Raw genomic sequence first — 18961 nt, forward strand, 5'->3', positions numbered from 1 at the left:
TAATCAATATTAAAGTACTTTTATATTGTTTTATTAGTCTATACTTTTTCCTCTTTCTTAGTCTGTATTTAATACATACTTTAATCCTAATCATATCCCACTTTTTTTATTCATTTTCAGTTCAACAATATCTATCTGTTAGTAAAAAATTTTTATGCTGACATTTTTTTAAGACGAAGATCAATTTTAAATAAAAAATTTTTTTATTCGTTAAAATAAAAGCGAAATTGAACACAAAAATTCAAAACCCTTAACAAGGGTAATAATTGGTTAATATTCTAAAAAGTAAAAATTATGAAATTATTTGACAAACCATTGTTTAAGATTTTCACAGTAAGATTTCACACAAAGTCGCGTCAGATATATTAGCACAGATTCGCAACTGTATTCATGACATATCAAGACAAGTACGCAACGGTATAAATATTGCAACATTTGTTTATCAGCATTTACTGACTAATTCTCTTTCAATATTTTGCATATGAAAAAAAATTAATCGTCAATACACATTGTGGTGTAAACGTTAGTTGAACAAGCGGCCGTTTGGGGTGTCGTTAATTTCTCAAACAACTACGCTGCATGAAACCATTCCCGCCGCGTGGGTTATAGTTTGTGGATTACGGTTGCGGTTTGGTTATAAATCCCGCCATCTCCGCAACACGAGCGACGATTTTTGGTGTATTATAATTATGCCGAGTTGATTTCACAGAACCACGAGGTGAAAAACAAGAAGTTATGGCAAACGTATCCGTTGACAAAGAGACATTTTTTCGGCGTATGAAGCGGCTTTATACCGCATGGAAGGTAAGATATTTGAAATGTTTCGTTCCGCTGTTAAAGATAAATGTAATCGTTTGACAAACAACGTATGATCATTTTTATTAAATAGGATGGAGAAGTTGGTACAGACGATAGTTTTAGTAAAATGGATTGTCTCGTTTCCGCCGTGGGCACGGACGAGGATATTGTGTACAGCAAATCGACAGCGTTACAGGTAAGTTATACTTTTTGTATTGCTCCAATGCGTTTTTGCATCTTATATTTTGCGTGTGTACTTGTAAACAATAGCATAACCTTATCTCTGTAATTCTAAAAAATATGGTTTTCATAGAATGTTACAAGTGTTTCACGTATATTATACATATTCTTAGTTTGTCACGGTGGAAAAAAACAATTTGTAGAGTTAATATTATCAGAATAAATTTCAATTATGTAACTAAAGTGTTGTAGTTTCTTTTATCATTTTGTTAAATGTAAAAGATAAAATTATTATAAACATATTGTTTCAGACATGGTTTCTCAGTTATGAACTTACAGATACTATAATGATCTTAGCAGAAGAGTCTATCTGTTTCTTGGCTAGTAAGAAAAAAATTGAATTTGTCAGGAAACTTGAAAATCAGAAAACGGAAGACACTGGCGTACCTTCTGTAAAATTACTTGTTAGGGATAGAGTATGTATTTTCTATAATCTATATTTTGTTTTAATAATCGTTGAATTTTATTTTTAATGTTGGTATTAAACTCTTTTTTTAAGAATGATGAAGATAAAGCCAATTTTGCTAAACTTATTGAGATCATAAAACAAAGTAAAAAGGGTAAAACATTGGGTGTTTTTTCTAAAGAAAATTATCCAGGTGCCTTTATGGACGCATGGAGAGCTGCATTAAAGCCAGAATCTTTTGATACGGTGTGCGATTTTTTTTTTTATCATACAATATATAATACCAAACATTTTGGTTATTTCATGATATACATTAATGTGTTAGATTGATGTAAGTGCTGCAGCTGCATATGTAATGTGTCCAAAAGAAGATGCTGAAATTCATACCATAAAAAAGGCGTGTTTAGTATCTGTGGATGTCTTCACGAAGTATCTTAAGGATCAAATTATGGAAATTATAGATTCTGATAAGGTATTTGGTTTTTCATAAGGTATTCATTTAAAAATATTTAATATCTAGGCACTCTAGTTCTAATATCTATATATCTTTATTTTAGAAAGTTAAGCATTCAAAGCTTGCAGAAGGTGTAGATGCTGCTATAACAAATAAGAAGTATGTAACTAGTGTTGATGTTACTCAAGTAGATATGTGTTATCCTGCGATAATACAAAGTGGTGGAAATTACTCTTTGAAGTTTAGCGTTGTTAGTGATAAAAACACTTTGCATTTCGGTGTCATTGTTTGCTCTCTTGGAGCGCGTTACAAATCTTATTGTTCCAATATAGTTCGGACATTGTTAGTAAATCCTACTAAAACCATTGAGGTAAGTTATAAACAAAATATTAAGTAATAACATGCTTTAATAACAAGTTAAATATGTTTAATAATTATATACGTTTATTGTAGGATAATTATAACTTTCTTTTACAATTAGAAGAAGAGATTCTGAAGAAATTAGTAGCTGGAGTGAAAATAAGCGAAGTATATGAAGCAGGGGTAAAGTATGTAAAGGATGAAAAACCGGAGATGATTGATCATTTAACCAAACACTTTGGTTTTGCGATGGGTATCGAATTTAGAGAAAGTTCTTTACTTATTGGTCCAAAAACTCATGCAGTACTAAAGAAAGGCATGGTATTCAATGTAAACGTTGGGTTGGCGAATCTTACAAACTCGGAAGCTACTGATAAAGAAGGAAAAATCTATGCACTCTTCATTGGTGACACAGTTATGATTAATGAGGTACTAATCTTTGCTTTAAAGACATGTAATTTTTTTAATATATCGAAAAATAGAAATTAGAATAAAATTATTTATTTCAGGCACAACCTGCTACGAATTTAACACCTTCGAAAAAAAAGGTAAAAAATATTGGAATATTTGTTAAAGATGAAGAGGAAGAAGAAGAAGAAGGAAGTGGAAAGGAAAATGAACCTAAACCTGAGATCCTTGGTCGTGGAAAGAGAACAGCTGTAATAGAATCTAAATTGAGAACAGAACATAGTTCTGAGGAAAAGAGGAAACAACATCAAAAAGAACTGGCACAACAGCTAAATGAAGTTGCAAAAGCTCGGTTAGCTCAACAATCTGGTGGGAAGGAACAAGAAAAGATACGGAAGTCAACAATATCGTACAAAAGTCTGAGTCATATGCCACGAGAACCAGAAGTAAAGGAATTGAAGTTATACGTGGGTAAGTGAATTTGTACTTTGTTTATAAAATAAATTTGATATGTTATTTATTGTACGTTATATATCTATATTTCAGACAAAAAATATGAAACTGTAATTTTGCCCATTTTTGGAATTCCTGTACCCTTCCATATATCCACAATTAAAAATATTTCTCAGTCGGTAGAAGGAGATTACACGTACCTCCGAATAAATTTTTTTCATCCTGGTGCCACAATGGGTCGGAACGAAGGTGGATCATATCCACAACCCGATGCTACATTCGTCAAAGAAGTGTTAGTGTACAATTTTATTTCATTTCTTATTCCTTATGATAATTACAAGTTAAGATATCAATGTTAAGATGAATTGTGTAAATATATGTTAATAAAATTTTTATTTTTATCGTCTAGAACATATCGAAGTACAAACACCAAAGAGCCTGGTGAAATTTCAGCACCATCTTCTAATTTAAACACGGCCTTTAGATTAATCAAAGAAGTTCAAAAGAAATTCAAAAATAGAGAAGCAGAAGAAAGGGAGAAGGAGGATCTTGTAAAACAGGACACTCTAATACTCTCTCAAAATAAGGGTAATCCAAAACTAAAAGACTTATACATTCGACCAAATATCGTTTCAAAGAGAATGACAGGAGGTTTAGAAGCACATGTGAATGGATTCCGTTACACTTCGGTTAGAGGAGATAAAGTTGATATTCTTTACAATAATATTAAAAATGCCTTTTTCCAACCGTGTGATGGCGAAATGATCATATTGCTTCATTTTCATTTAAAAGTATATATCTTTATTTTAGTTTTATTTACTCTTACCAGCGATCATTTACTAAATACAGACTATTTTCAGCACGCAATAATGTTTGGTAAAAAGAAGCACGTGGATGTGCAGTTTTATACAGAAGTTGGTGAAATCACGACAGATTTAGGGAAACATCAACACATGCACGATCGTGACGATCTTGCTGCTGAACAATCAGAACGAGAACTTAGGCATAAATTGAAAACTGCCTTTAAGAGTTTTTGTGAAAAAGTAATATTTAATGATTGAAACATTTTATTTTACAAGATTAATAAATAAATTCTAAGAAATAATAAATATTATTCAGGTCGAAAGCATGACGAAACAAGAAATTGAATTTGATACACCGTTCCGAGATCTGGGATTCCCTGGAGCACCATTCAGGAGTACTGTTCTTCTGCAACCCACTAGTGGTTGTTTAGTAAATCTCACAGAATGGGTAAATTTTACTGTATATATAATTACTTTCATATGAACTAGAAGTACCAATTCGTTAATCATATTTCTTTCGTATTTTAGCCTCCATTTGTTATAACTTTAGAAGATGTTGAACTTGTTCACTTTGAAAGAGTACAATTTCACCTTAAGAATTTTGATATGATTTTTGTTTTCAAAGACTATCATAGAAAAGTCGCTATGTTAAATGCCATTCCCATGAATATGTTAGATCATGTAAAGGAGTGGCTAAAGTAAGTTCTTTGCGTTTCTCTATTTTCTATGGATTTAATTTCTTGAGAATAAAGTATAAACATGCTAATTTTCTTTTTAGCTCGTGTGACATCAGATATACAGAAGGTGTACAATCTTTGAATTGGACAAAGATTATGAAAACTATCACAGATGATCCTGTAGGATTCTTTGACAGTGGTGGTTGGAGTTTCTTGGACCCAGAGAGTGATGCAGAAAATGATGAAGTAGAAGACGAGGAAGAAGAAGAAGACGATGCTTATGAGGTATGGAATTTAGTGAAATAATTATAAACAATAAGATAAATTTGCATATTATTTAATATTAATAATTATATAGACATTAACAATTTTTATTCTTTATTTGTAGCCATCTGACTTTGACAGTGAAGAAGAATCTGATGATGATTCTGAATACTCTGAAGCTTCAGAAGATTCAGATAGCGAAGGTAATATTTGGAAACTTTATTTTATTTGAATACTAAAAAAATGTATCTTGTTTATTATTTAGTATTTTTTCCCTTAAATTTACATTGTAGAAGAGGAGTTGGGTAGTTCTGAAGAATCTGGTAAAGACTGGTCTGACTTGGAACGGGAAGCGGCTGAAGAAGACAAAGAAAGAGGAGAAGATAGATTCCATGATGATTATAATTCAAGTAAGAAGAAAAAAGGAAGTCGAAAACATTCACCATCACCATCAAAAGACAGGTATATTACTTGATTTTACATATTTCTAAGGTGTATTACTTAATCTTACGTATTTCTAAATTTGTCACTAACTCAAGTATATGATTCATAGGCATAATTCGAAACACAAGAGTTCTTCAAATTCAAAAAGTAAAAGTTCGTCCAGTAGTAAAGATAAAAAATCATCGTCGTCGGATAAACATAGGTAAGAAATTACACGTTTTTCTAGGACGTAGGATTTCAACTATTTTAGACATAGAAAGACATAGAGATTTTGTGATAAAATTATGTTAAATATATATTTCAATCATTAAAGATCGGATCGATCGCGGAGTGGAGGATCACATAAGAAAGTGTCTCCTTCCAAATCATCCAAACACAGGTGATTAGCACAAATACATGTGTGTTTGGCAATGTTACATTTCATGTTCTGTTTTTGTTTAGTCCCAAGAAGAGCGATAAACACGATAAACATGATAAACACAAGTCATCAAATCACTCTTCGTCTAGCAGTAAGAAACGAACTCGTGAGGATAGTGCAGAAAGAAATGATAGGGGATCGAAGAAGTCTAAGTATGTATAAATATTCTATAATATTAATTTGTAACGATTTGTAATATCTTTTTTATAAATCACTTATATATATTATAGGAAATAAGGGAGATATTTACGCATTGGAGGAAGCACATATGAAAACATAAACACCGAATGTTGGTTCTATATTAAATTTTCTTATGGTACGTCGATTAAGTTAGAAGGATAGTACATTTTCTTGCATTGATTCATTTCTTTAGCAATTCTTTAGCATCCTTAGCAAACGATTTATTAATGATATTATTTAAAAGTTCGATAGTGTGCTGCTAAGGCTTGGATACTTATCAGTATCTGCTTGGTGATAGCGATGTAATGTGTATGAACTTGTACGGGTAATTTAACGTAAATTTACGAATGAACACATTTTTTATCACTTGTACATAAAACTCTTTTTTAAGTAAAAAAAAAATGTCGATCTTAATTATATAATATAGCTACTAACACGTATCATTTCATTCCATTGTTCGTTTGCTGGTAGTACTCAAATGTATTTGTAATAACTTATTAAGTTTGTGAATTAAAAATGTATTGAAGCATTGAAACGGCATCCATTGTACAGATAGTATATATAAAAAGAAAACAACGTCTTGTCTGTTATGAATATTGTTTTTTTATTAAATGAATACGAAAATTAATTCTTAATTATAATAAACAATAGGAAAACTTACAGGTATATAATTGTAACACACTTTCAATGCAAGACAATGCACTAGTGTTAACTGTCGTACGTAAGACACCCAGAAAATAGATATTAATTTACTAAGCGAAGAAAGCTGAAATGGATCAAAATCGTTGATAATTTTGTTCGCACGGCTCTGAAATTTGTACCTTGGTAAACAAAATAAATACTTTTTAAGTTATTTATCATTAATGTACGAGATATTGTCACTTATTGACAGAGTGTTCACAGAAATAGAATCGTTGCTACTGTAATATATCACGGCACAATTACTTAATATTTCTTGCTTTTGTTTGAGTTAAAATTTTTGTTTCATTTTACAGTAGCATAAAAATCAAACGAAAATTCATTCGTCCTTCAGATCTTATATAATTGCTTTCTTAACTCCGCGAGAAAGAACGGGATATTGAATTCATAGATTTGTACAAAGGTGAAAGTAGAATGAAAGTAAACAGCTCCACTAAATTTTATTGTATCCTTGACTTCTTCTTTCCTTTCAATATTGTGTTTGACAATAGACATGGAGGAACGTTTACCGACATATTATGTTTTGAATTCCTTGGCAATGCCATATAATAGATGCCAAAGAAGAACCGTTTCAATAGTAACATAAATGTAGGTGAAGTGAAAGTGTACCTCTGGTTAGTGGTTCTGCAGCTTTCTCCATAACATCACTACGTATATATATATATAATTCTGGCAGGTGACTTAGTTCGACATTTCACAAGTTGCGAATGACTCCTTTTTTTTTTTACAATGAATGATGTTACTTGGAATGTGTGTTGTAATACTCTTTTTACGAATGATGTTGGCGCACGGCCAGTTTAAAGTATTTTAAGTATGTACCAAATTTTATAAAGTCAAGTAAAATAAATCATCATCCTTTTTCAAATGATTACCTTTTTAATTAAACATTTAGATATATGTACTCTTATTGTTGAGATGAATTTATATTAAAATTTCTAAATGAAAAAAAAATCGTACAAGCGAATTGCCTCGTTTTCAGACATTTATTTACGAAAAAATGAAAAAGCCTAAGTACATCATTATAAAAAAAAGACTTATTACATTCTATAAATAATTGTTATAAAACTTAGATTCAAAACATTTTTTACAAGAGAACGATGGCGATGATGATGGAGAAGAAAAGCAAGCGAGTCTAATTCCGTCCTATCTGATCGATTTGAGCTTGGAGATTGTTCACCACTTCCGATGGAACGTGCGCTCCCAGAATTTCGAAAAGATTAATCTTCTGATCACCAGGAATCGATTCGTACGCTGCCAATTCGATACCTTCTTGAACCTTTTGTATTGTCGCATCCTTCGGAATAAGATAGGTATTCTGTGCCTGTTTTATAGCCTCGTTACTGAAAATTTGACCATCCTTTTGTGGAAATGCCATAGCCACTCCCACAATCAATATTGTTGCTAATAACGTAAAATGGACTTTCATCTAAAATAAAAAAATACAAAATTTTAGTAATTATTCTATATTTTATATTCTATATTTTAAATTTTATGTATTTTTAAATAACAATTTTTCATTCTATTTTAAATTATATAATAGTATTATTATTGGAGATTTATTAGATTAAAGAAATTATTGGATTAAATATTATAACTCTGTTTTACTAAAAAAGATGCATTAAAATAAAGAATGTCCTGCTTTCTCCTTTAATGAAGAAGATTGGGATTTGAAATGATATTTATCTTGTATTTTTCCATGCTGTGAGAAGAATGGTTGAACCGATTTTTGCAATCGCTCTTCTGATGCAACGAAGAACGCGCGTAAGAGAATGAACATCAAAAGCAAGACGGTTAATTATTAACGACAAATATTCGTAATATAAAAATTCGTAGCACCAATTTGTTCAATTATTAAAAACATTGTATTGCATACGTTGTAAACCTAAATCGTAGAAATGAACAAATAATAATATAAAAACGTAATTAATGATATAATATATATAAATATATATATTCATGAAACTATGTTATAATAAACTATGTTACAAAATTTTAAATCATTATACTGTTACAAAATAAATGAAAGATCGAGAGATTTATAGTATTTTAGCGCATGAATTGGTGCATATGGAATTGCAATATATTCTGATGAAATTGATATTTATATTTACGAAAGTAATGATACTAATCTTGAAAAAAAATGTTGATGAATGAAACAATTATGGAAAGAATAGGTGAAAATTATCACTTTTTTAGGATGATCATGCAATATTATTTTATAATTATGATATAGGCAAGGATAATTTATACATGTACTTCCCTTTATGAAACTTAATAAAGAATAGAATAAATATAATTTATACAAAACGTCTTCGTTAACAATGATTTTTTATTATATTTCACGTTCTACAATTATGAAACAAAATACTCTAACAGTTTCCTAATTGCAAATTATGTAAATCTATTCTACACTTTTATGTACATTAATCCATAAATCAAACAATTTTATGTTTTATCAGATTTCCAAGCTACTCATTAGTTTCCCTAGAGATGGGTTCACACTTTCACTCTCGTTAGCGATAAATCAGCGCGAGATAGAACTTTCTGCCAGGTGGATCAACTTTCTCACTTGTTTCATCCTAAATGAGAGAAAAAGCCTAATAACTAAATTTTCGAACGAAAAACTTCAACTTACATTGACTGAACGTCAAACCACAGAAACAAACACACCGATATTACTACGAGAGTCCGGTAGGAACGTTTGAAACTGATCAACGATAGTTAAGTAAAAAGTATAACTCTCTGATGTCCGTGTAAGTCGTAAGCGCCGCAGGGTTAGCGGTAAAAGGAAGTTGAGGCTTGGCAGCAATCGTAACAACGATCTCGTGAATGGTACTCACGTTGAGAGTGCGTCGTTTCACAATCGGTCACCGTCGAGCGAAACTAAGCGCGCGATCGGCGGAAGCGGCTTTTATACACTCGAGATGCTTACGGGCGGCGCGGCGGTACCACACCACTCTTGTATCCAGGAGAAGATCCATCTTCCAATTAGTTAATACTTACAGGAAGAAACGGATGCGATCATCGTTCTCTCTCCTGATGTGACTTCCCAGGTGAAAGATTCAAGCGGGTCCCTACTGGCATCGGTGTTATTGTGATGTCACAGCTCACTTGTTACTTCATACAATGTTTGCTTATTGATTAACAAGTAAGGAAAGTATTGTGAGTATTATTAATTTGCTGTAAATATAGGACAAATGTTGCATGTATGAATAATTTAGAATCTCGTAGGTATACGGTTTTGGTAAATAGTTAAATAGACGTGCATAATATAGGAAATGAATATGAGTGCTACTAAGATTAAGGAATTATGAGTACTATTAATTTATTGTAAAAGTAAGATACGTATAATGTTGCATTAATTGATTTAGATTGTTAGTAAGTATTATAGTTAGATATATGCAAGTATGTAGTAGCACATACATTTGAATTCAATGAAGCAACTCTTTTAAAGCTTTTCTCTTTACGCTTTTACAAATACCATTGCACGACCCGCCATGAATATTAGTGGCCTGTTAACCAATATGTAGCGAGCCGCTGAGTCTACCGCTGCACCTGATCCACGTTTCACTTTTACCATTGTTTTTCTCGAACTATCGAAGAAGCAATACTGCCCTTGTTATTATAAAACTTTATATAAAATTTAGATATTTGCTTACTGAATTTTTTTATAAAATAATATAAAAATATATCGATTATGGTACGATATTTCAATATAAAATGATAGATCAATACAAATTTCAATACAAATTGATGATGATCAATAGATTTCTCGCATAATCCATGATTTTTTTAAATGTATTCAGCTTTAAATAAAAATTTCGAAATGAATTTAGAAAAAATTTCCATCCTTATGAAAGTAAGATAAATCAGCAATTAGGATTAACTCTTGTAGAATTATTTTATTTTGTAGTGTATAAGATTTATTATGTATCACTAAAGTACACATAGATTTACATATTTGAAATATAAGTATGTATAATTCAAATCCAAATAGTACGGATAGTGTGAATTAAATTGTAATAATTGATTTTAAAGAGTCATTTTTAAATGAAATTTTATGAGGAATAAATAATTAGGATTGAAGTATATCACACTTAAATGGAGTATGCTGGGAATTTTGCTGAAAGTGGATGTTGAAGATCAATCAAGAAATAGATTGTACCAGCAAGACCTAAAATAATATATATAGATATTATTAGTTTCATAAAAGATAAGAGAAGATGATTATTATTTATAAGAAAATACCTTCAAATAACGAAAATGGTCTGTCAGGTGACCTGCTTTGATGTGTTCCATAATCCATGCACCACTCTGCAAACTTGCAAGCTCTGTAAAGATATTTTATATCCTGCAAAAAAATCAATACTTTATTCTGATAATATCTATCCAAATTATGTTATATCTTCATTGTAAATTCAATACAACCTTTGTTTGCTGGAAAAGACTTAAAAACGTGTATGCATTTCCAGCTACACCATGGCATATTCCATATCCTTTTTTAAGTAATCCTCTTGACCAAATCACTTCTCCACATTGTACAGCAGTTGTTAAATAATTTTCATCTTTGTATATCTATATACACATACATTTCATTATGTATTAGAAATTTAAAATTACTAAAAGTTATATGATTTAAACAATAACAACCTCATAAGCTAAACAAAATAACATAGTCATTCCAGGTGCACCATGGCACCAATGGACCAATTTATCAGTGTGACTTCCAATAGAGGATGGAAAGTTTCCAGTAGGATATCGTATATTCTGAAGAAAGTCTAATGCAGGCTTTATATCCTTTTGTAATTGAGTTTGTGTTAAATATTGCTGTGCCTATAAATAGATTTAAATATTTGAAGATTACAAAAAATTTTTCATACAAGTATTGCTATTAAAATAGCATAACAAAAATTTTTATTTATACTAAAGATGTATCGATTAATAGCCTAGCTGGTTCAGCCGATTATTGGCCCACTTTTGTAATCGGTGACAAATCGACAACTGGTCGGTAAAAAAAGTCAATTGATCGGTCTTAAATTTTCGGTATTATTAATAACTTGATAAAGAAATAAAAATTCAATGTTCTTTCTTTACTGTCATTAGTATAATTTTAATATTTTTTAATATGTATATATTATTACTTGTAGGAATGTATTTATGTGCAACATAATTATTACATAAAAATTTAAAAATAATTATAATAGTTAGTACTTATTGAAATAAACTAAATAAGAACCAATTGACTAGGAATTTTGGCCATTATTTCTTAATTTTATTATAATCAAAAGCTCGTTAAAACGAAGAAACAAGACATAATACAATAAATATATAAATAACAAACAATGTAAACAAATTTTTTCTTTGGATTCGTAATATTAAACAATCACAAATGCAACGCATTTTGTAGCAATATCTGAAAATGATCGGCAGAGATGGCTAGTTGGCTTCTTGGAAGCAAAAACATAATTAATGTGTCTTTCATTTATTCCATACCTGTAATAGTATGTAAAGTATTCCACCCAATCCATGTGCACCACCAATATACTCTGACCCATGCCAAACATACATTAAAGGTGTTTTATACTTTCTTGAAGCAGAATACAGATTTCCAGATTTAATTATAAGTGCTATGACCTGATATGATATTTTTTTAATTATTGTGTATTAAAGCATTGATTACCTTTACTTTAAATTTAACTTTCATTGCTCTGATAGTACCTGTTTAATAAGATCATTTTCTATGGGAGCAGGAGATATATTTGAATTTAAGAAGAGGAGGGAAAACAGATAACCAGCTCTTCCATAAAGTAACTCATCAGGCAAATCACTACTTTCATTTAAAACAACTGATTGCAGTAATTTTACCCTAAAAGATAATCCAAATTATCAAACTTAAAAAAATTGTTTCAAATTCTGTACATCTATAAGTGTGAAATATTATTAAACTATATACATTGAAATCATATTTTGTGCTACATCAGAATAGCCTTCGGAATGAAAAACAACTGCACCTAAGGCTAGTGGACCTACAATACCAGTCAAAAATGTAATTTCTCTTTTACCCCGGAATTTGCCTATACATACATTTAATAATTCCATTGCTTCCTGCTCAAAAAAAATGTGCATTTAAGAAATAATTCATCTTTTAAAGAAATAAGAATATTGAAGGATTCATACATCAATATAAACTGGTTCATTAAAGCACTTTCCATATTTGTAAAACATGTACGCAATCCCTGCTGATCCAGTATATATGGAATAATCATCATTATAAGTCCAATGATTTTTCTTTTCTTTCAATCGATCTATCAATCTTTTTATATATATTTTCATTGTTTCTTTATAGTCTTCATTGATCTAACAAGCATCAATCTCTTTAAGTTCCATACATATACATATGCTTGTAAATAATTTATATTTATATGCTTATAATAATTTACTATCTAATTATTGAATAATGTATATATATTGAACAATAATTACCTCATTAGTAGTTGCATTCACAACATTTGCTGAAATTACATTAGGATAATCATCGAATGGATTATCATAATATCGATTGTCCATTTTGGCACAAATTAAGTGCTTAAATCGATTAATTATATTAATATATGTTATGCCAAGCGATTTTTCTCTGCTTATTTTATATGTGAAACCTGCCTAGGAAAGATTTTGTAATCCAATATTTTATCAATTAATAATTTTAATTTTTTAAGTTAGTTCGCGCGAAAAGAAATTTTTTACAAGGTTAACAAGGTTAAAAAATATATTTTTTGTTAAATGAGAGTAATACTTCTCAAACACAGATTAATATGTTCATTACATAAAAAAATCCAAATAAATATTTTCTACAAATACTACATTCTATATAATCATAACGGAGAAAGATTTTTTAGAAACATACTGAAAACGTAAGTATTTGACGCATCATTCTAAAAATATACATATATCACTTGTCAACAAACCTGCCTCTCAAATTGTTTTAAAGAATTAGATTTTCCAGTAAAATATTATTTGTAATCCACAAAGAAAGAAAAAAATTTAGGACACAACTGTGTTTATAACTATAATCGTAATATAGTATTCGAGATATCGAAACATGAAAATAAAACTTTTTTACTTTCGTGTCAACGTTACCGACTGAGCATAGATTAAAAATATTCAGGGTGAATAGTTCCATAATATGCATAACGTATAATATGGTTCAAAGAAATTTTTAAAATAATTACAATATACGTTTTATCCATTTTTCCTCCGAGTCATCGACTATTTTTTAATTTATTATGCACATGAAAATGAAATCAAAGCATATCAACAAGTGAGTCATAACCACACTCATATTTTTAAATTTAAACGCACTTTTTACAATTTTTCGTCATTTTTCAGATGAATAACTATTAGTTTCTAACATTTTATATGCTACACATATATATATAATCATGCTAAAAATCCAATTTTAGTCTCGATCATGTGCCGAAGCGCACTGTCCATTTCCGGTTTCTTATTTAAATTTAAATTCAAGTTATCTTAAAAAGTTTTGAAAGGAACAATATCTTCTCCCACACTAACTGTAAGGTTTAGTTATATCTAGAATTTACCATTATTCTATAATATAAAAGAAAGGAAAATAAGGAAACATTTCCCTTAAATAAAACTCCGTATATTTCTACAAAGTCATCCGACATATCGACGAAGTGCGTTATTCCGATTTCCTTCCATGATATTGATCATCCAAACGATGATGGAACTCGGTGATATTCGGTAAATAAATTTGATTATTCCAATCAAAATAGAATGTTGCAGGAATCCGGTGGTCACGTTTTCTTTGCCTATAGTCCTGATCGCACTCTGAACGTATTTTTCAGGGGTAGGAACTAGCCATCCTGATCGCGGTGACTCTGTCGTATGATTTGTCACTGTGCCTGGTAACAAACACTGCACGATTACACCTTGTTTTCCATATTCTATCTGTAAGTCTCTGCTAAATTTGACAATGTATGCCTTTGTTGCAGCAAACACTGTCAATAAAGGACTCGGCAACACAGCCACCATCGAGGCTACGTTCACTATGACTCCTTTTCCTCTAACAACCATTTGTGGTAATAGGATTCGACACATATTCGTTACAACGACTATGTTACAATGAACGATACTCATGTAGATCTTCTCCTTGTGAGGAAGATCCAGGAAATATTCCGGATGCGGATATGACATGCCGAGATTATTTATCAACACACCGATCTCCAAGCCGAACATTTCTTTTTCGATCACGTTGTACGTCTCCAGACCTTCCGACAGATCCAGCTTAATTACTTTTGTCTTCACATTGTACATCGCCTCGATATTACTCGCGATAGACTTTAAATTCTCCGTATCAGGACTGACCAGGATCACGTTCAAACCCATCCTCGCTAATGCCTCCGCGTACGCTCTTCCAATTCCATGAGAACATCCTGTGACTACTGCCCACTTACCCATTGAACATAAATCAACTACAGATACTGAGAAAAAGTTCTTGTATATTCGGTATATTACATCACGGGAAAGTCTGTAGCCCCAATATATAATCGCCGCATAACCTATCTTCTCGACCAACATTATTTGCGATTGTAACACGTGCTTCCGGTCTGGTTTCTGATCAGTGTCACAGGACAACCGATAAGTTGGCTGACTTCATTTATCGTCTCGAGTAATTCGTCACTAATGGATTGGAAAAGGAGTTCTTTGCGCAATACTCAATGCTGGCGTAGCGGTGACATATTGTGAGGTCCTGAAACAGTCGAACGGAAATTAGCAGAATTTGAAAAAAGCAGACAGCTTTTCAATATTTCTCGTGTTCTATTTTTGAATTATTTTTTATCTATTAAATGATATATAGTCTTCCCTTCACGTTCATTCTTTCGATAGAATTAGTTTGTTGTAACTAAGTTCGAAGATTGCCAATTTGTTCTGTCAGTGCCGATGTACTGGTCACATCTGTTACTTTGTACTGTTTAGCGCTGCTGTTGAAATTCTAAACTTGTATCATGTCTTCCACAAACTTTTCACTGAAAATATATATAGAATGAGAAATTGAATACTTCAGTGAATGAAATTTCCTATCTTACAATTTGTAATTGTCTAAATGTCAATTCGCAAAGAGACACTCACAATGATTCTGACAGAGCAACGACTCCTATGGTTAAGTGATAAGTTTTTCTAAATGAAATCTAGTAAAAATTGATTATATAAACGAAAAATCGAGAATATTATCTAATAATTTGTTTTTTATATTTTGACTATCAACTCTTTTCCGTACGAGATAGTAAACCATATCCGCTGCCAACATACCAGATATTAAAGCATTTGCATATTTCCTGTTATTCATCTCAAGTGTGTTTAGCACTCAACAAGGTTAGTATTTAAAACATTGTCCGAGGACAATGCTTTATCTTCCTGGAGATCCTTGTTATAGGTGAACGGAATTCCTCCCAAAAAATAGTCATGAAACTCGTTAAATATGGAATATCATGGATATATGGTAGTGCGCCAAAATTTCCAGCCAGGAAAATTTTTTACTTTATATTCGAGAAACGAAAAATAAAAGAATTTTAAGCAGCATTGAGTATAATAGTATTGTTGAGGTTATTAGATGTATAAAGAGAGAAAACGCGTGGATAAAGTGTAAGGTACAAAACATATATATTTAATAGAGAAGTGTAATAATAAGTAGGAATACAATTTGAGCTGGTCCAGATCCGCACGCTAGCAGTGTTATCTTATAACTGAAAAACCCCGAAGCCAACGCCGCCTGTCTATTGTTTATGGTCTGCCTTCATGCTAGTCTTTTGTCTATATGCTGTCGATGGCTTCAGCGCTTGAGAAGACTAAAAAGACCAGATGTAGAGTTTTCGTAGAAGTGGTGACCACTTCAACAAGTATGATAAATAAAAGAAAATATGTAGTATAATACACATAAAAAACTACTACATAGTTGCATAATATTCTTTAAAATTCTTTAAGAAATCTATCTGATGTAAAACTTTTGAACGTCACTGTATAACCGAGTAACTTAACCAGCAAAATTAGTAGAATTAAAAATATTTCTAATTACATTATTAATACACTATTAATTACACTATTAATTACAAAAATTTTAAAAGTAGAATAGCAATTTTTCATTCATGAAAATGAATACAATCATGATTGTGTTACCGAGGCACCAAACATATTCACGAAACCGAATTCCTCACTGCTATAAATGGTCAAACCGCAAAGGTGACTCAATTGAATCGCTGTTAATGAAGACCAAAAGAGAAACTTAGCTTGAAACGAAGAATTACAACATGCAAGTATGGAATATGTAAATCAAGAAAAAAATTCTTTCCTCTTCTGACATTTTTCTGATATTTCAACAAAATTTGTTTTTTACATTTACATGTTGTTATTCACTTCGACAAGTATTAAAATAGTAGCGTTGAAAGTATGTTTACAGCTCACCGATAGGGTCCCTGTCGCTTATAGCGTACACGCCGTTCTCTGTTATTTCAGAAAAATCCAGTTTGCTGGTCAAAGAACGTCGATCAATTTGGAAGGGATTCGCCGTTATTGCATCATTGCCCTAAGGCACGTTTACTTCACTTCGTATCTCTTGCAACCTCTCCATGTTCCGCTTTCGCGTACCATGCTTCCATCAACTTCTATTAACAAAAATATATTTTTATTTCATTCTTATATTTATGTTTATTTTAAATTAATTTCAATTTATTTTTAATTGCAAATTTAATATCAGTTTTCAAATTAAGCATATACATATAGTGGCTATATAATACTCTTGTTTTCCAATAAAGCTTTTTTTTGTTAAGTTCTATACACATTCCATTTTCACAGTATCACATTTTCAAATCATGTGAAACTGCTACTAGATATTAGTACTAGGAAATTTAATATATTTGGTTTTAATTAGTATAAATGCTACAATAAATACAATGGTGTGTACTTTTTGCAACCACTACATTTACCATTAACTCCATTTTACTTGGCTGGGCACGTTACAAGTGCGTGCGGGAATAATAATCTCCATGAGACTCTCGATTCGATCGACGAGAAACTATACACGCCATAAGCTCGAATTACAGTTTCCCTTCTGACGACGTAATTTGAACTTTCATACCTGAACGAGTTTCGTCACTGTCTTTATAAGTATATCTATGGACCTCCGAAGCTATAATTTCGTGTCCGTTACCGTCTGATCATTTCGACCCTTTCCAGTGTGTAATTTCTTCGCAACATTTTTAATTAGCTTCTGTCGATTTATGACAAATTTATAATTTTATTTTAAGACTGTCATTATGATGAAATTAATATTTCACTAAAATTTTCGTTATAAAGAGTAACAAGGAAAAATTTTGTTATTATAAGTATCCTAGATGAATTTTTAATAAGTAGAACAGATAAGTATGTCAGAACTAATTCCACGATTATTATATAAATAGGTGCATAGTTGTACATAACCACTTCCGTTTGATAAAAATATTCGAAAAAAACATGCACCAACTGTGCATGTACTGAAAGTCGACGCTCGTTCGCAGTGTGGATGTCCTCATCTCCGACGTACATGGTGAATTTACTCTTTTCCCATCCAGCTTTCACCTGCACCAAGTGTTCTTATATTATATAAGTTTGATTATTACTTTTTCTCACGAAATCGATACATTGTTCTTTGTTTTTTTTATAATAATTTCTTTTAATACTTATTCAAGGCTATTTGCTATAGCTTGCGATTCTTTATCCAAGAAGAGTTCAGCTGATTGTAATGGTTTTACATACGTTAAATAGACTGCGTCTAAAATAATTTATAGAATATTAAAAAATATTCATACACGATAAATATTGAACAAGCGATACAGCTATATCTCTTCTCTTGTTAAATTTTTACATCCTTGGTGTAGTGAATATCTTGATAAAAAATATTTGATATATAATAATAGATATATTCTCGCCTGTTAAATGTTTAAATCCTTGGTATAACATATATTTTATTAAAAAATTAACATTTATCAATTAAATATTTAACATATAATAAACATTCTTCTTTTTTTTTTTAATTACAAACTTCTATGTTCTTTGCATACATTCATTTATCAATACTGATTGATTGTATCGATACACCTAAATCGTGAAACCTTGGATCGATACACAACCTTGTCCATATAAATACAGCTAATGTACGTCACTGTCAATTGTCAATCTTCAGTTTTTGTATATTAAATATAAATGAAATACTGCAGTCACTGTGTCATCGATAAAATCAAGATTTATTTGATCTTCGTACTAATCAATTGTGTACACATTACCAATAACGCGGGAGTCACCTGC

General features: G+C 30.9%; 4 protein-coding genes across 13 annotated transcripts; 1 reads left to right on the forward strand and 3 right to left on the reverse strand.

Annotated features, from left to right (window-relative positions):
- Nucleotides 1-354: 354 nt before the first annotated feature.
- Nucleotides 355-6769, forward strand: LOC100643118 (FACT complex subunit spt16). 2 transcript variants are annotated; one of them, XM_003396265.4, is made up of 20 exons: nt 357-804; nt 890-994; nt 1290-1454; nt 1538-1690; nt 1770-1916; nt 2002-2268; nt 2352-2687; nt 2768-3137; nt 3213-3411; nt 3529-3910; nt 3980-4162; nt 4239-4370; nt 4451-4620; nt 4701-4884; nt 4988-5066; nt 5157-5325; nt 5417-5509; nt 5621-5686; nt 5749-5877; nt 5956-6769. In XM_003396265.4, exons 1-20 carry the CDS (start codon nt 736-738, stop codon nt 5960-5962), a joined length of 3405 nt encoding a protein of 1134 aa, XP_003396313.1. In that variant the 5' UTR covers nt 357-735; the 3' UTR covers nt 5963-6769. The 2 variants fall into 2 exon arrangements, with proteins under 2 accessions (XP_012165286.1, XP_003396313.1); XM_012309896.3 differs by lacking the exon at nt 5621-5686 and having other exon boundaries at nt 355-804.
- A 799-nt stretch (nt 6770-7568) lies between these two features.
- Nucleotides 7569-9735, reverse strand: LOC100648321. 3 transcript variants are annotated; one of them, XM_048407748.1, is made up of 2 exons: nt 9608-9735; nt 7569-8030 (listed from the first exon to the last, which is right to left on the reverse strand). In XM_048407748.1, exon 2 carries the CDS (start codon nt 8028-8030, stop codon nt 7737-7739), a length of 294 nt encoding a protein of 97 aa, XP_048263705.1. In that variant the 5' UTR covers nt 9608-9735; the 3' UTR covers nt 7569-7736. The 3 variants fall into 3 exon arrangements, with proteins under 3 accessions (XP_048263705.1, XP_012165287.1, XP_012165288.1); XM_012309897.3 differs by lacking the exon at nt 9608-9735 and adding an exon at nt 9445-9575; XM_012309898.3 differs by lacking the exon at nt 9608-9735 and adding an exon at nt 9240-9492.
- Nucleotides 9736-10480: 745 nt separating this feature from the next.
- LOC100643362 (lanC-like protein 2) lies at nt 10481-13711 on the reverse strand. 3 transcript variants are annotated; one of them, XM_012309900.3, is made up of 10 exons: nt 13570-13711; nt 13088-13264; nt 12782-12961; nt 12558-12709; nt 12323-12470; nt 12098-12238; nt 11255-11437; nt 11033-11179; nt 10853-10955; nt 10481-10778 (listed from the first exon to the last, which is right to left on the reverse strand). In XM_012309900.3, exons 2-10 carry the CDS (start codon nt 13169-13171, stop codon nt 10702-10704), a joined length of 1215 nt encoding a protein of 404 aa, XP_012165290.1. In that variant the 5' UTR covers nt 13172-13264; nt 13570-13711; the 3' UTR covers nt 10481-10701. The 3 variants fall into 3 exon arrangements, with proteins under 3 accessions (XP_012165290.1, XP_012165291.1, XP_003396315.2); XM_012309901.3 differs by having other exon boundaries at nt 13088-13260; nt 13570-13708; XM_003396267.4 differs by lacking the exon at nt 13570-13711 and adding an exon at nt 13509-13565.
- Nucleotides 13712-13923: 212 nt separating this feature from the next.
- Nucleotides 13924-17923, reverse strand: LOC100648749 (very-long-chain 3-oxoacyl-CoA reductase). 5 transcript variants are annotated; one of them, XM_020863600.2, is made up of 3 exons: nt 17605-17923; nt 17084-17283; nt 13924-15374 (listed from the first exon to the last, which is right to left on the reverse strand). In XM_020863600.2, the coding sequence occupies exon 3, from the start codon at nt 15200-15202 to the stop codon at nt 14279-14281; it is 924 nt and encodes a 307-aa protein (XP_020719259.1). In that variant the 5' UTR covers nt 15203-15374; nt 17084-17283; nt 17605-17923; the 3' UTR covers nt 13924-14278. The 5 variants fall into 5 exon arrangements, 4 of the variants coding, with proteins under 4 accessions (XP_020719259.1, XP_048263703.1, XP_020719258.1 ...); XM_048407746.1 differs by having other exon boundaries at nt 17084-17923; XM_020863599.2 differs by lacking the exons at nt 17084-17283; nt 17605-17923 and adding an exon at nt 15935-16316 and having other exon boundaries at nt 13924-15651.
- Between the last annotated feature and the right edge of the window lie 1038 nt (nt 17924-18961).

The sequence above is a fragment of the Bombus terrestris genome, chromosome 7, assembly GCF_910591885.1.
Source record: "Bombus terrestris chromosome 7, iyBomTerr1.2, whole genome shotgun sequence".
In the NCBI taxonomy this organism is placed as follows: Eukaryota; Metazoa; Arthropoda; class Insecta; order Hymenoptera; family Apidae; genus Bombus; species Bombus terrestris.

What these genes read in the sequence shown, in the direction of transcription:
- LOC100643362 (XM_003396267.4), bottom strand. Translation starts at nt 13,550, where the DNA reads ATGTATATTTTTAGAATGATGCGTCAAATACTTACGTTTTCA. An exon ending in GCACAAAATATGATTTCAAT is followed by an intron (nt 12,471 to 12,557) that starts GTATATAGTTTA and finishes ATTATCTTTTAG; the next exon opens with GGTAAAATTACTGCAATCAG. An exon ending in TATTTTGTTTAGCTTATGAG is followed by an intron (nt 11,180 to 11,254) that starts GTTGTTATTGTT and finishes ATGTGTATATAG; the next exon opens with ATATACAAAGATGAAAATTA.
- LOC100643118 (XM_003396265.4), top strand. Translation starts at nt 736, where the DNA reads ATGGCAAACGTATCCGTTGACAAAGAGACATTTTTTCGGCGTATGAAG. An exon ending in TGCTTCATTTTCATTTAAAA is followed by an intron (nt 3,911 to 3,979) that starts GTATATATCTTT and finishes GACTATTTTCAG; the next exon opens with CACGCAATAATGTTTGGTAA. An exon ending in TCCAAATCATCCAAACACAG is followed by an intron (nt 5,687 to 5,748) that starts GTGATTAGCACA and finishes GTTTTTGTTTAG; the next exon opens with TCCCAAGAAGAGCGATAAAC.
- LOC100648321 (XM_048407748.1), bottom strand. Translation starts at nt 8,030, where the DNA reads ATGAAAGTCCATTTTACGTTATTAGCAACAATATTGATTGTGGGAGTG.
- LOC100648749 (XM_020863600.2), bottom strand. Translation starts at nt 15,202, where the DNA reads ATGTTGGTCGAGAAGATAGGTTATGCGGCGATTATATATTGGGGCTAC.